The sequence below is a fragment of the Schistocerca cancellata genome, chromosome 4 (genome assembly GCF_023864275.1).
Source record: "Schistocerca cancellata isolate TAMUIC-IGC-003103 chromosome 4, iqSchCanc2.1, whole genome shotgun sequence".
Lineage (NCBI taxonomy): Eukaryota > Metazoa > Arthropoda > Insecta > Orthoptera > Acrididae > Schistocerca > Schistocerca cancellata.
Window position 1 is genome coordinate 600,483,502 of NC_064629.1, and position 16,101 is coordinate 600,499,602.

Below are 16,101 nucleotides of genomic sequence, written 5' to 3' on the forward strand. Positions count from 1 at the left end.
CTCCTGCATTATGAGGGACATAATCTATATATACAACATAGACTGTTTTTTCAAAGGTCAAACCCCAAACATCTCGATGATGATGATGATTGATAATGTTGGTTTGGGGGGGGGGGGGGGGGGCATTCAACATCGAGGTCATCAGCACCCACTTCCAATCTCTCCACTTCCTGAATGATGGTAAGATGATGAGGACAACACAAACACCAAGTCCCCAGGTGGAGAAAATCCCCAACCCTGCCAGGAATTGGATCCAGGGCCCTGTTATCCAGAGGTAGCAACACTAGCCACTAGACCATTAGTTGCAGACCCAAATATCTCAGTCACATGAAATGTACTGTGACAGTAATCAGTGAAGGCAGGGAAGAGCTATTATGTATATGTAATAGGAGGAGATTGAAAAGGGGGTGGGAGAGTGTTTAGTCATGATCCCCTTCCCCAGATAACATTTTACTAAAAGCATTTTTTTTTATGTATACTAATTTTCAGATTTTTCAGCTAACTGTTGAAGAACACAGTACCCTGAGAACTGGCTATCTCAAAAATATCAAGAAATTCTAAGATAGTAAAAGCTTCATTTAATTCAGGATATTTTTCATTTGTGTTCCTGAGGGTTACTTCACATGGATTGGTTTGCCGCCAGACTGGCTGTAAAAAACATTCCAGCTGGGTAAAGGTGCCCATGTACAGGCTCACCATGCCTTACTCAGTTTGAGAGAACCATACGAAATTAAAGGAGTAAAGATGAAAGAGGAAAGAACTACACCAAGAAAAAATCATAGAAAGGTACACTTCCCTAAACATAGGTGGAAACAACAGAAAGATACAGCTTTGTCAAGTTTTGAAAGTTTGTTGCTACTATAGTTCTTAAAACATTGCATGATGCAGGTACTTCATAAATTTTTGGGCAAATGTTTTTCAGGTGATGGATTTATCTGAATTACAACTTTTTAGAAGTTATGCTGAGGCAATGCACTAAGAACTGATTTATAAAAATATACAGAGTATTTTGATACAATGATGATGATGATGACAATGATGTAGATATTAATATATTGTTATCTTACAATATCTTAAGGAACTGTTGCTTGTTAAAAGTAAGGGTGACTGCAAGTTACATTTCTCAGGTTTTAGAATGCATTAGACCAACAGATTTGTCAAAATATTTAGTGAGTGTGTTGGGCCAAAATTTCAGTTGGAGCACTCAACCAAATGAGCAGATCACACTAACTGTAGGATGATACTTAGCAGTCTGAAGAAGGCACATAGAAATGCTACCTGGATTAATGAATCTATCAGCAGACTACTGACAATCCAATTTCACCAATGACTCTTCTCACTAATTTAAATTCAGTAGCATTTTTGGTCATTATTGTTTACATGAATCTGATATGTTAGAAACATGATGAAAGGGTTGGAAATTAAAGTGCTACTGTAAGAATCAAGTTAATGACTGTAAACTTACTAAATAACTTTGAAGCCTTGCCAGTTGCACATATGAACAATGCTAGTTTATGAAGTCATAGTACATTTTGAACAAGGGGTACTACAAGGCACCTGTAAAACTACCTTAATTCAAATGATGAGCTGGTGTAACTAATTAATGTCTAGAGAATTTAATTGAAAACAATAAATTCTGTTGAATACAATAGTACACCATTGTTGTTTTCTTCAATTCACATTTTTGGTTACACTGTGTTGTGTATAATCCCGATATATGATCATATCAATGTTGATTCTTCAGTTTGCCTTTTTTGTTGTTTTATTCGGCCATGTTAGTAATGCTGAATAATTTTTCTATGCTTCTTCATTTTCTCCTCTCCATATTTTTTTTTCTTTTCCTACTATTTAATTATATACAAATGCAATACTTAGCTGTAGTTAAATTTTGTAATCAAAAATTTCTATGAATGTCTAATGTGGTGACATAACATATAAAATGCTCAGTTAGTTTCCAAAAGATAATGAGGGTAGGAGGTCTTGTGGCACATACCGCAGTAAGCAAATGCTTCTCGATAATGCACGGAGTGCAGCAGGGCTGGTCAGTGAAGTGAAGTATGGCAGAAGTGCTGTAGCTCACCTATATGGAAGAACATGGTCCAGAGACAACAGCACATGAAGAAAATGAGTTCTATTTCAGGTTGACTGTTAACATGTTGTTGACATTTGTGAACATACTTTGATGTATGTTTTTTCACTTTTCTTTTTCTTGTTTCCTTTCTTTCTTTTTGATACTCAGCCTATTCATGCCCCTGGCTATGAGTTGGGTTGTAGTTTGAGGTCTGTGGGAGTTGTCACCTAGACTACTACTTCCAGATTTGTAGCTGAATACCTAACAGTGTTGCTCAATACTTTGAGATTCTAAGAGCTTACGTATTTTAACATCCAGTACTGACAAAGTTTTGACAGAGTATGCCTTTTCTCAACAGCCACACAGCTAATGATTTATCCACTTCTTTCTTATTGGGGTTACCATAGGCATAATCTTCAAGATGCCCCCTTTGTGAAGCAGAAAACAAAGTCAGGCTTTAATATCCAACTGAAAATGAGTATGAATCCCATCCATTTCAATTTCTATGGACAATCCTTGGTTTCAACAAAATGTCTTAATGTTCCCAGACAACTTGCAAGGCACACAACCCACATTTTCATATCACACTGGGCTGCACAAGCAGTATTTTAGGTTGGGGATTGTACCACTGATAAAACTAAAATATCGTTCAACCATAATTTTTCATTCTTTCGACCTAAAATGAAATCAGTTATCATGAAAGCAATTATGCCATTTAGTTTGCAACAATTAATTAATGATTAAGTCATAAAGTAAAACAGAAGTAATATCTGATGTTTCCCAAGAAAGTGTTATAGGCCCTCAGATGATTTACACAAATGATTTGGGAGACAATCTAAGCAGCCCTCTTAAATTGTTTACAGAATATGCTGCCATTTACTATATTATAAAGTCATCAAATGATCAAAACACATTGCAAAGCAACTCAAACAAAATATCTGCATGGTGTAAAAAGTGACAGTTGACTCTAAATAATGAAAAGTGTGAAGTCATCTACATGAGTGCTAAAAGGAAACCACCATATTTTGGTTACAATACAAAACACACAAATGTAAAGGCTGTAAATTCAACTAAATACTTAGGGATTACAATTATGAATAACTTAAATTGTAATCATCATATAGATAATGCTGTGGGAAAAGTAAACCAAAGAGTGCAATTTATTGGCAGAACACTTAGAATGCAACAGGGCTACTAAAGAGACTATGTGCACCATGCTTGTCCACCCTCTTCTGGAGTACTGCTGTCCAGTGTGCAATCTGCACTGGAGAAGATTGACGGAAGACATTGAAAAAGTTCAAAGAAGGACAGCACATTTTATATTATTGTGAAATGGGGGAGAGAGTGCTACAGATATGATATTCGAATTGGAGTGGCAATCATTAAAACAAAGACTCTTTCATCGCAGCAGGATCTTCTCATGAAATTTCAGTCACCAACTTTGTCCTCCAAGTGTGAAAATATTTTCTTGCCACCCACCCACATGTAGAGGAATGTTCATCATAAAGAAATAAGAGAAATCAGAGCTTGCATGAAAAATTTTAAGTGCTCGTTTTTCCCGTACACTGTTCAAGGATTTAAAGAGTGGAACAGTAGAGAAATAGCTTGAAAATGGTTCAATGAACCCTCTGCCAAGCACTTAATTGTGAATTGCAGAGTAATTATGCGGATGTAGATTTAGAAGATACTCCTCCTCTGAGTACTTGCTTAGTGAGTCTGCATCTTCTTGACTAAGTAATAGCATTAACCCGAAATTATTAATATCCAATGAACTGGAAAAGAAGTTATAAATTATATTTTACTTTAAATAAGTGGGTTTCAAAGTCCTGGTGTAATTGGTAACTTTTATAAGCTCTTGCTATCTTCAAAGTAGATATTAACTAAATATTTACATCATGTAACATGTAATGTACCTGCTGATTATTAAAAATTACTAAAAAAGCACACTCAATCGTAATACTGATCACAGTGTATGCATGCACACTTTGCAAAAATGCTGACGGACAGTAAACTGTTAGACTTGCTGCACTATGTCACTGGAAAAAAATTAGAGGCTATTCAGGATAGATTAAATGCATCCTCAAAATTTTGTGTAATGTAAGATGAAAAACCTATCAAGAGGTCAGTGATCAGTTTTAGCACTTATGCTTAGAATTTAGTGTTGACCACAAAATGTATTACTGAATGCATCACAAGGATAACTGAATAACAAAATAATTTTAAATCCAAGTCAAATGTCAGTGTGTAAGTGCTGAAAATTTTAGCTTTATGTCTTACTGCTACAAATGGCATAAGCTTGCAACATGACAGTCTGAATCATAAAAGGAACATGGAAATTTAGGTAAGAGCATTCTCAGGGTGCCGTGGCTGTGAAGTTCAATTTTCACATTTAGACAGATTGTGAAAATCCTAAATATGTTCACTGCAGTCAAATTTATCTTCTTGCACTTTGAAACTAGTGTTGAATGTATGATGAACAATGAACACCACTCAGTAGTGTGAAAGCTCTATACTTTTACACAGTTTATGAAAGTGGTGGAATTAAGTATTTTATTGAAAATCAGATCCTGTTCAACACCCTGTCTACTTGTATAATGAACTCAATAACAAAATGGTCCTAAACTGTAAACTTCTTTGCTCCTACCTTTATATGTTGAGTATTTTGATCTTGATGAGGTTCACATGTGTTCTATAAGCTGGACCCTCATGAGAGATCTAGTTAAATTGTAAGAGAAGGTAATCCAATAATCATCAATTTAAGACATGTTTACAGTAGCTTCAGAGTGAATAAAAAATCTAGTAACATTCACTACACAGTCTTTCAACTATTCTACTCAACTGGAAACAACATATCAACCAATTGTTGTTAGTTTTATTAGTTAAAAATGAACATGAATAGTCACAACTGCAAGAAACTTCTTTCTTTATGAGGTTACCAGTTTCGGTCTGTTTTAAAGCATCTTCAGACCTCACACCATGATGATAAATGGTGGTTGTGAACAGAGCAGGTGCTATGAGTCCACAAAAAAGTTTCTTGTGATTATGGCCATCATGTCCATTTTTAAGTAATAAAAAAGAAACAGCTGTACTCCAAGAGAAATGTTTTCAAAAATTATTGTTCTTAGTGTTTTGCTAAGATGAAAAAGTAAGATACTGAAATTCTTGCAGTGTATCCTCTAAATGGCATTTTCATTCACACTGTTCAGTGAGTTATTTATTTGTTAGCCTGTACCAGTATGAGTGCATAAAAGGTGTAATAGAAATACAAATATGAAATATACTTAATTTTGATTATTCTCAAAATTTGACACCAAAAAAGAAAAATTTGTTGACTTATAAAATACTAAAAGTGCATTGAAGGCCCTTAAAAACCTTGGAGAGGTGTAGCAACTCTACGTAGAGTTTGCGTTTGCTACAGTATATTTATAATTAATTTTTGTGGCTACAAATTATTATCTAAGAAAATGTAATAGCATATAATAACAAAAATATCAAGTCTTATTAAGAGGATACTTCTTGTAACGCTTTGATTAAATACTCAGAACAATGATCTCACAAAATACTCTTAATGGTAATTAAGTCACATGTGCAGTAGGAATATGATGAATGGCTGATTACAGATGAGTTCACCTCCAAGGCCGATCCGTGACTCTGTGCCTGTAAGGGGCCCATTGTGCCGTGGTCCTGCCCCCAAGGAGCGCACTGCCACTGACAAGTCTCCTGCCATGCACTACCCAACTGTTCCAGTTTTTGGAGTCCGTTTTGTACCTGGTACGTCCATTAGTATTATTTTTATACGAACTAGAGAATGGGGAAAGAACGGGAAGGGATGGCTGGGAATTCTTTACTTCTAGCTGTACAGAGCATTGTCATAATGCAATGGCGAAAGTTGAAAATTTGTGCTGGACGGGACTCGAACCCAGATTTGCTGCTTCTTGAGAGTGGTTGCCTGAACCACTTTGGCCATCCACACACTGTCCCTCACTAACTCAAATTTCCAACTTATCACATACTGCAATGCAGTGTCCCTCATCCTTTAACTCCCTACTTGCAAATTATTGATTCAAATTGGCATTTGGACAATATTACCGCCTCTGCACTGAAACAGATGTCAAGGAGCTGTCATGCTCTTGCAGAGATACATGTATTTGAATTATGTCTGTTCTGTTGGACACATCTGACAGAGTGGACATCACTCAAATATAAACATTAGTATTATCAAAATATTCTCTGTAAATTTCTAACTTTGTGTGTTCACAAATCTTGCTGGCTGACATAGTTTTGCTTCTTCCTTCTAGTTCCTGTAAAATGTGTGTTTGAAACTGTAAAGCAAAAAATTTCAATGAATTTTTTTCAGGAGTAGTCAGAGGCTCCTGTCCGTCCGCTATGCGCATGCCACTCACTGGCAGTAACATTGCTCATCGCCTGCCGACCCCCAATGTACAGCGAAATCCGTCAGAAGGCTCACCTAACTCTGGCACACGGGTGCAAAAACCACGAAAGCAACGGTGAATATTTGCAATATAATAATTTTTGTAAGTAGTACAAAGGATATGACAGCATTATTTAGTGAACTTTTAGCTATTTTTTGAGTTTGAACTGCAAAGTGACAGGGACATAACAAATGTAAGCTGATTAATCATCTGATTAATCAACGGATTAATCATCTGTTTTGTGCACTTGTGTGACACATTTTTATTTTCCATTGTTTCATTCATGAGTTATTCAGTGCATGTCTTCTCAAATAGCAATATGATTTATTATATGAGAATCATAAATTCTGTGACAATTCCTGGATTCATTATATTTAAATGTTTTCTTGATTACAGATCACAGCTGTGACCTAAACGTACATCTCTTTCTCATTGCTGAGAACTCTAATATCTGATATCAGTTACAATATACAGTTTTAATAGCTGTTTGGCACCTCTAATAATGTGTTAACAATTTTAAGCTTACATATTCCTGCCCCAATCCCCTGTTTAGACATAAGGATACCCATGTATGTAAATAGTTCATAGGTCAGGATTGCTAATAAACTCTTAATGCTAACAAGCCTTGAAAATTCAAGCTTTCAGTCATTTTACACACTTATCTTTGAAAAGTCACTGGATATCTGCCTTGAAGGATGTATATATTTCAACTTTTTCATCATATTTGTTAATACCTTCATGTTGATAAGTGTGTAACAATATATTCACCTATGCTCCTTAGTGACTGAAGATGGTCTTCAAACATTACAATTTTCAACAAAAATGTATCAGTCCATCTCATACGTTACAATCACATTTTATCACTGGATATATACGTTACAGTTCCCTATCTTTCACTGTCTCCTTAAATGGAAAAAATAGAAACTAAAGAAATTACATCACTGTGACCCAGTTGACAATGCACTACTATAGACTCTGTGTTCTGACTATAGCACCTTTTCCACTGAATTACAGTGCATGTCCTACACAGTTCAAAAACCATTATCACATGCAATAATGAGAGAAAACTATGCTTCTAAGTATTTTCCATGGTAGAGATGGTTACTGCTACTGTTATTAGATCTTTCTTCTTCTTCTCCTTCAGCTACCTTTCATTTTAATGTGTGTACTTACGTTGCTTCGTGATAATTGGTACCCTCTGAGACATGAACATTTCTTGTCTCTGAATCAAGTCTATGTTTCTTCCCATGTATCTTTACTAATTAGGCAATATTTCTACTGATAATGACTTTGAATAATGTACTTCTTACCCACAATGTATTTCTCTCTCCTGGTGTTTTATTATGGCTGCACAAACAAAAAATGTGATTCTGAGTTTTTGAGTCTGACTGTTGATTTTTCCCACTAGTTATCTGCCAAACAGATACTGTTGAGAATGGTATTAATAGGTATATCTACTCAAACTTAAACTCAAGTTGCCTTTCAATAAGAACATTTTTGGTTGACTGGCACTCAATCAGTTGGCTTTTATTGGATTACAGGTACAGCTAGAAACTATTTACCTGTTAGTTTTTCCTTCTTTTTTCCCCTCTTGCCTCCTTGATGTTGGAAACCAAAACCATATAACAACTCAGATTGTTAATAATTGCTATGCTAAAACTTGTAAAAGATGTACACACATAAAATTAATTTGGTGAAGTTTACCTGTATACATATTTTATCATGTCATAAATTACTTGCCTGTGCGGTTCAATTGTGTTATGTACTACTACTACTAGTAGTAGTAGTAGTAGTAGTAGTAGTAGTAGTGGTAGTGGTTATAGTAGTGATGTTTTTATTCCTCTTAGGTTCAAATGGCTCTGAGCACTATGGGACTTAACATCTGTGGTCATCAGTCACCTAGAACTTAGAACTACTTAAACCTAACTAACCTAAGGACATCACACACATCCATGCCCGAGGCAGGATTCGAACCTGCGACCGTATTGGTCATGTGGTTCCAGACTGAAGTGCCTAGAACCGCACGGCCACAAAGGCCGGCTATTCCCCTTAGGAACCCTTTTACAAAGGATATTGTACATGTCATGGTATTACAGTTTTAGAACAAGATAAACGTAATTCATACAGGCAGGCATTTATGTACTTATAGGTCTAGTTTGACAAGGATGACACATAAACTCTGCATAGTCTTGTAGTTGGGTTGTTGGAACCATCACGGCATTTGAGCGAAGACGGTTAGAGAGACTATGGAAAACCCAAATCAGTGTGGCTGGATGGACCAACCTTACAAATACATGACACCTGCTACAGTGCAACACACTCTTTAGTACACAGAAAATAAGGATAAAAAGCCAAGACAATAATCCAGATCATACAAGATCAAGCAAATCCATCAATAATACTTAGCACATCAATGCAAAATCAAGTCCAGCTGATATCTAGTAAACAGTCAGGTCATGAAAGTATGTGGAAAGCAAGGCAGAGAGCTTACCGCAACACAATTTGAAGTACCTTGCAGCTGCCTGGTGAATGGTTTGTATCTCTGGCTTGACATAAGTGGTTAAACACATGTGGCAGCCAGTTGGTGCAATTTACTGGTTGCTACAGGAGTCACTGATAGTGGCCATTGCAAGGTATCAACCTTGCTGTTGGATGATAGAGATATAATATCCCTTTCCACTTTAACTGTCGTGTAGGCCTGAGTTGTCCCTGCCAGTATTGGGATTTCTGTCTGGGTAAGGAAGGTGTTGGTAGGCAAGCCAGCTAAAGGTTTACTGTCCATCTTCATGTCTGGTGTCACTGTGTCCTCAGCTTGTGGTGGGTGCATAGTACTGGTACTGGAGTTGGTTGGAACTGGTGTTCCAGTCTCCAGGTCTGTGATGGAAGTCAGTGGTGCTGGAGGTGGAAACGGATCCCATTCCTTGGTGGACCAGCTCTGGTGGACTGAACCTGGATATGGGGGTCTGTCAGACGTCTAAAGTTGTATTGAGGTGTCTCCCGGGACAATGGTGGTTGTCTTAGGGTGGAAGCTACTAATATCCCCAAGTGTCAATAAATGATCTTGATAAAACTTGTGCCCCCACCATTTCAAATTGTCATGGGTGATCCTCCAAATATCCCGAATATCCTGATCTGTATCAGGCATATTTTAGTTCATTGGTAAGCTGTAGTGAAGAGCATTGATTATGTACTAGTGACTGCAGCTCAATTGTATTATTTCTCAAGTTGAGATTGACATCATGATCATTCAACAGAACTAGATCTGAACAATCGTCTCACAAAGTTTTATACCCCAGCTTTTCATAGATGTGTTACACAAGTCAACAAACCTGCAGGTTTTTAAGGCCAAGTACAACGAAGCCAAGAAAATCTTTAAGAAAGAGCTTTCAAATCTAAGAAAACAGATATGCAGCAGTGAAATATCTCAATCAGACAATATAGCCAAGACCTCATGGAGAATTGTAAATGAATTTCACAAAGCCACACCGAAGCCAGAAACTGAAATTTTAATTATAACACATGAAGGAAACACAATTAAAGATCCTAATAAAGTCTGCAATGTTTTCAATAAATACTTTATATCTGCAGCTGTTAGTCCAATTAATAACACAGTTGTGAGTAGTGAGGTAAAGCTCTGCCCCTTTGAAGAGCCACCTTTTGAATTCAAACAAGTAAGTGAAAAAGAAATAGGCAGGATAGTAAATAACCTAAAGAATAAGTTCTCATCTGGATGGGATGGTTTGAGTAGTATCGTGATTAAAAAATGTAATAAGGAATTAGTTAAAATAATCACCCACCTGGTAAACTGCAGTATCAGAGAACATACATTTCCAAATGTATTGAAATGGAGCACAGTTAAACCAGTGCATAAAAAAGTATCCAAGGAAGAAGTTTCAAATTTCAGGCCCATATCATTAATACCTGTCTTCAGCAAAGTATTTGAAGTTGTGCTGCTGACACAACTTAGTGACTATTTCTTGAAAAATAAGTTCCTAACAGAGACACAACACGGATTCCGAAAAGATCATAGTACTATCACAGCAATTACGGAATTTCTTCACAAAACGTATGGTGCCCTTGATCAAGGAATGCAAACAGCTGGCATATTTCTAGACCTTACTAAAGCCTTTGACTCGGTAAACCATGAGTTACTTTTAAGTAAACTTGAGTCATACAATGTAAATGCTGCATCCATGCAATTGCTGGCTACATATTTATTTAACCGCATGCAGTGTACAATGCTGACTTACAAAATCAATAATCAGATCATTAATTTCCTGTCCAAATATGAGACAGTCACACAAGGTGTACCCCAGGGCTCAATTTTGGGCCCTTTCCTTTTCCTAATGTACATAAATGATATAGAGCAACCTTTCAACTCCCAATTGGTAACCTATGCAGACGAAACCTCACTGTTATTTCTTGGTAAACAAAATGATGAGTTAACATTGGTAGCCACTGAGGGACTACAGCAAATAACTACTTATTTCCAAGATCAAGGTTTGAAAGTTAATATCAGTATATCTCAGTTACTGCCATTTAAACTTACAAACTCACACCAAACCTCTATCAGTAACATAGGTGGAATTGAAGTAGTGGACACAGAAGGCTGCATATTTCTAGGTATTCACCTAGATGAAACTCTAAGATGGGTAAACCATATCAAATTTTTATGCAATAAAATCAGCAGTTCATTACATCTAATCAGCCAGTTATCAAAAGTAGTTCCACATCAGACATTAAAAACAATTTATTATGGAACCATTTTTCCACAGATTAATTACGGGATAGAGATATGGGGTTGTGCTGCCGACATACATATGAACAGAATATTAACCCTACAGAAAAACAAAGAAACAAAGTGCTCTGATATGCATGCCTATAATACAAGAAATAAAGACTGCTACTACAGACAAAGAACAAAATTAAAAACAACAGACCATAGTCCATGCATTAGTGGTCAAATATGGTACAACAGATTACCGAGCTCTATAAGGTGCCACAAAGGGAACTTATTCAAAGTGAAACTGAAACATTTCTTGATTGACAAGTGTTTATACTCTTTAAGTGAATATTAATATCAAACTAAAATAAATTATTGTATATATATATATATATATATATATATATATATATATATATATATATATATATATATATATATAATAGAAGGAAACATTCCACGAAGGAAAAATATACTTAAAAACAAAGATGATGTGACTTACCAAATGAAAGTGCTGGCAGGTCGACAGACACACAAACTACCCTCCCGACCTGGTACAGAAGCAAATAACCAGAGCCACTTCCTCATCCTCTCAAACCCAGAACCTCCCACAGAAGAACCACAAAAGTGCCCCACTTGTGACAGGATACTTTCCGGGACTGGATCAGATTCTGAATGTGGCTCTCCAGCAGGGATACGACTTCCTCAAATCCTGCCCTGAAATGAGATCCATCCTTCATGAAATCCTCCCCACTCCACCAAGAGTGTCTTTCCGCCGTCCACCTAACCTTCGTAACCTCTTAGTTCATCCCTATGAAATCCCCAAACCACCTTCCTTACCCTCTGGCTCCTACCCTTGTAACCGCCCCCGGTGTAAAACCTGTCCCATGCACCCTCCCACCACCACCTACTCCAGTCCTGTAACCCGGAAGGTGTACACGATCAAAGGCGGAGCCACGTGTGAAAGCACCCACGTGATCTACCAACTGACCTGCCTACACTGTGATGCATTCTATGAGGGAATGACCAGCAACAAACTGTCCATTCGCATGAATGGACACAGGCAGACAGTGTTTGTTGGTAATGAGGATCACCCTGTGGCTAAACATGCTTTGGTGCACAACCAGCACATCTTGGCGCAGTGTTACACCGTCCGGGTTATCTGGATACTTCCTACTAACACCAACCTATCCGAACTCCGGAGATGGGAACTTGCTCTTCAATATATCCTCTCTTCCCATTATCCACCAGGCCTCAATCTCCGCTAATTTCAAGTTGCCGCCACTCATACCTCACCTGTCATTTAACAACATCTTTGCCTCTGCACTTCTGCCTCGACTGACATCTCTGCCCAAACTCTTTGTCTTTAAATATGTCTGCTTGTGTCTGTATATGTGTGGATGGATATGTGTGTGTGTGCGAGTGTATACCCGTCCTTTTTTCCCCCTAAGGTAAGTCTTTCCGCTCCCGGGACTGGAATGACTCCTTACCCTCTCCCTTAAAACCCACATCCTTTCGTCTTTCCCTCTCCTTCCCTCTTTCCTGATGAGGCAACAGTTTGTTGTGAAAGCTTGAATTTTGTGTGTATGTTTGTGTTCGTTTGTGTGTCTGTCGACCTGCCAGCACTTTCATTTGGTAAGTCACATCATCTTTGTTTTTAAGTATATATATATATATATATATATATATATATATATATATATATATATATATATGGTTATAATAGAAGGAAACATTCCACGAAGGAAAAATATATCTAAAAACAAAGATGATGTGACTTACCAAATGAAAGTGCTGGCAGGTCGACAGACACACAAACGAACACAAACATACACACAAAATTCAAGCTTTCGCAACAAACTGTTGCCTCATCAGGAAAGAGGGAAGGAGAGGGAAAGACGAAAGGATATGGGTTTTAAGGGAGAGGGTAAGGAGTCATTCCAGTCCCGGGAGCGGAAAGACTTACCTTAGGGGGAAAAAAGGATGGGTACACACTCACACACACACACACATATCCATCCACACATATACAGACACACACATATCCATCCACACATATACAGACACAAGCAGACAGCTTGTGTCTGTATATGTGTGGATGGATATGTGTGTGCGTGCGAGTGTGTACCCGTCCTTTTTTCCCCCTAAGGTAAGTCTTTCCGCTCCCGGGACTGGAATGACTCCTTACCCTCTCCCTTAAAACCCACATCCTTTCGTCTTTCCCTCTCCTTCCCTCTTTCCTGATGAGGCAACAGTTTGTTGCGAAAGCTTGAATTTTGTGTGTATGTTTGTGTTCGTTTGTGTGTCTGTCGACCTGCCAGCACTTTCATTTGGTAAGTCACATCATCTTTGTTTTTAGATATATATATATTTTTGTACTAAACTTGTAAAAAATGCTATGACGTTTGCAAAAGACACCAGTTGGTGTCTCCATGCAAAAAAATACAATAAATAAATAAAAAAAAGAGGCAAAATGATGCAACCCACATTGTTTTGTTTGTGCCCAATTTCACTTTCAAGGGGTAAAACACAGCCTCAAACATAATTTTGCATTTTAGGTTTAGAGGGAATATCTTTGAAGCAATGATATACAAAAATGTTTTTTAGGTAAAAGTTGATATGTAATTAAATGTTCTTGAAAATTTAAATTTTGCGCAATTTGCCCCCACCATTTCAAATTGTCATGGGTGATCCTCTAAATATCCCGAATATCCTGATCTGTATCAGGCATATTTTAGTACATTGGTAAGCTGTAGTGAAGAGCTTTGATTATGTACTAGTGACTGCAGCTCAATTATATTATTTCTCAAGTTGAGATTGATATCATGATCATTCAACAGAACTAGATCTGAACAATCGTCTCACAAAGTTTTATAGCCCAGCTTTTCATAGTTTTAAAAGAAACTAATGGTTACTTTAGACAAGAATCTCAGAATATCTTTTTGGAGCCGCAAATGGCCTTGTGTCAGCATTGAAGTCAGGTAAATACATGTGTGACCAGGTCAAAAAATATTTGAAAGATGTTTTATTTTCCAGTGAGGGAGAAATATTTGTATTATTGTTAGATTCTTGCAGTGGTCAATGTCAAAAAACTGTTTAGAGCATCATACCTGAGGACAACAAACGTGTTCACCTCATGATCCCAAAGAGGTTGATGGCTCAGATACAGCTGTGAGACATATAAAGCTTTAGATGGTGGAAGAACTTTGTGAGTACAGTTTCAGATCTAGTTATGTTGGATGATTATGATGTCAGTCTCCACATAAGAAACAATATAATCAAGCTGCAGTCATTAATATATAATCAATTGTCTTTGCCAAGGCTTACCAATGTAGTGAAATAGGCCTGATACAGATCAGGATACTTAGAGGATCACTTGTGACAATTTGAAAAGCTGCTGAACTTTGTTTTATATTGTCTTCTCCACTGTGTATACTGTATTATGTGAAGAAAGTTTGTTCATTTTATGTGCATCGTGTAAAGGAACATTATGTTTTAGGCATTTATTTACAGATTATCATTACTGCAATTATTTCTATCACAATAAGGAGTTTTGTATTATACATGAATGTGAATGGTAAACTAAAAAACAACAAAAAATGATGACTGTGAAATGTAAAATAACAATTTAAAACAAAATAAATATAAGTAAAATAAATCTTTAAAATTTTAATGAATGTTTAGATACTTTTAATTGGGTATGTTGGAAATACTCTGACAGCACACTGTGTACAGCTTGTTTTCCAAAAATGGTAGTTCAGGAACCAGTTTTGTAACTCGAGGCTGTATGTTGCTTGAAAGCTTCTTTAATTTATGTTGTAATATTTTTTTTTTATTTTTCAAAAGGTGTTGTGCTCTCTCTCTCTCTCTCTTTAAGTTGGTTCTTAGAACTGACCAAGGAAATTAATGGTTTATGGTCATTATGAGGTAAAATTCTGTGCTGTTTAGAAATGGAATTGTTTTTATACTAGCCAATGCTCCTTATTTGTTTTGTGAGTAATTGATCTTGGCTGCAGTGAGCATTTTAGATGCATATGTGATGTGTTTCTCGAGCTCATCATCACTCTTGTGGGAAATAACTGCTTAAGTGGCCTGTTGAGATATGTCAGTGGCTAGGATAAAGCATTAAGATGGTTCATAGGTCACCAGACACGGAGAGGACTTTTGATAATGTTTTAACTTATGAAAAGCCTCCTGACACTGCTGTGAACATTCATATTTTCTATTGTTGTTGGAGATATTATTAAGCAGTCTGGGCAGCTTTTGATATAAGTTTTGTACAGTAATTCAATTTTCTGAGAAATGACAGAAAGTCTTGACACTTGGATTTTTCCTATGGCTTCCACATGTTGCTGAGTTGGTTAAAGTCCTTTATGACTCAATATGTGGTCAAAGTGCCCCACTTGCTCTTGGAACAATTTACACATTTGTAGGTTTCACTTTAGTCCATCTTGTTGTAGTGTTTGAAACAGCAGACGTAAATTAGCAAGATGTTGGTTTCTTGTAGTGCCACTTACTAATATATTATGCAGATAACTGATTGGGTTTGACCTGTTTTGAATTAGTTGCACCAAACTACAACAGAAAATTGCTGGTGTGCTAACAATTCTGAAAGGCAACCTGTTGTATCCATATAACTAAAATGGAGCGTTGATGACCTTGACTTGGTCGGATTGTTCATCTACCAGTTATTGTAAATAAGCTTCAGGTATATTAATTTTAGAGAAGTACTGTACATCTGATAACCTTGGCATTAGCTCTTCTGGCCTTGGAATGAGATATGAGGTGTGTGAGAAAAGTAGTGAGACTGACTTATATCTAACAAAGTTTTAATTTTTTCTCAAACAGCAATATTGTCCCCTTGAAAGCACTTC

At 36.8% G+C, this 16,101-nt stretch overlaps 1 protein-coding gene across 5 annotated transcripts in view; it reads left to right on the forward strand.

Annotated features, from left to right (window-relative positions):
* Positions 1–16,101, forward strand: part of LOC126184543 (cAMP-regulated phosphoprotein 21) — a 1,287,166-nt gene that overhangs the window by 1,265,229 nt on the left and 5,836 nt on the right. For 4 of the 5 annotated variants that reach the window (XM_049926952.1, XM_049926954.1, XM_049926956.1 and 1 more), the window contains 2 exons: positions 5,692–5,842; positions 6,429–6,579. In XM_049926952.1, the coding sequence (XP_049782909.1) occupies positions 5,692–5,842; positions 6,429–6,579 (302 nt within the window). Of the gene's footprint in view, positions 1–5,691; positions 5,843–6,428; positions 6,607–16,101 lie in introns of all 5 variants that reach the window. The other variant, XM_049926953.1, reaches the window with a different exon arrangement.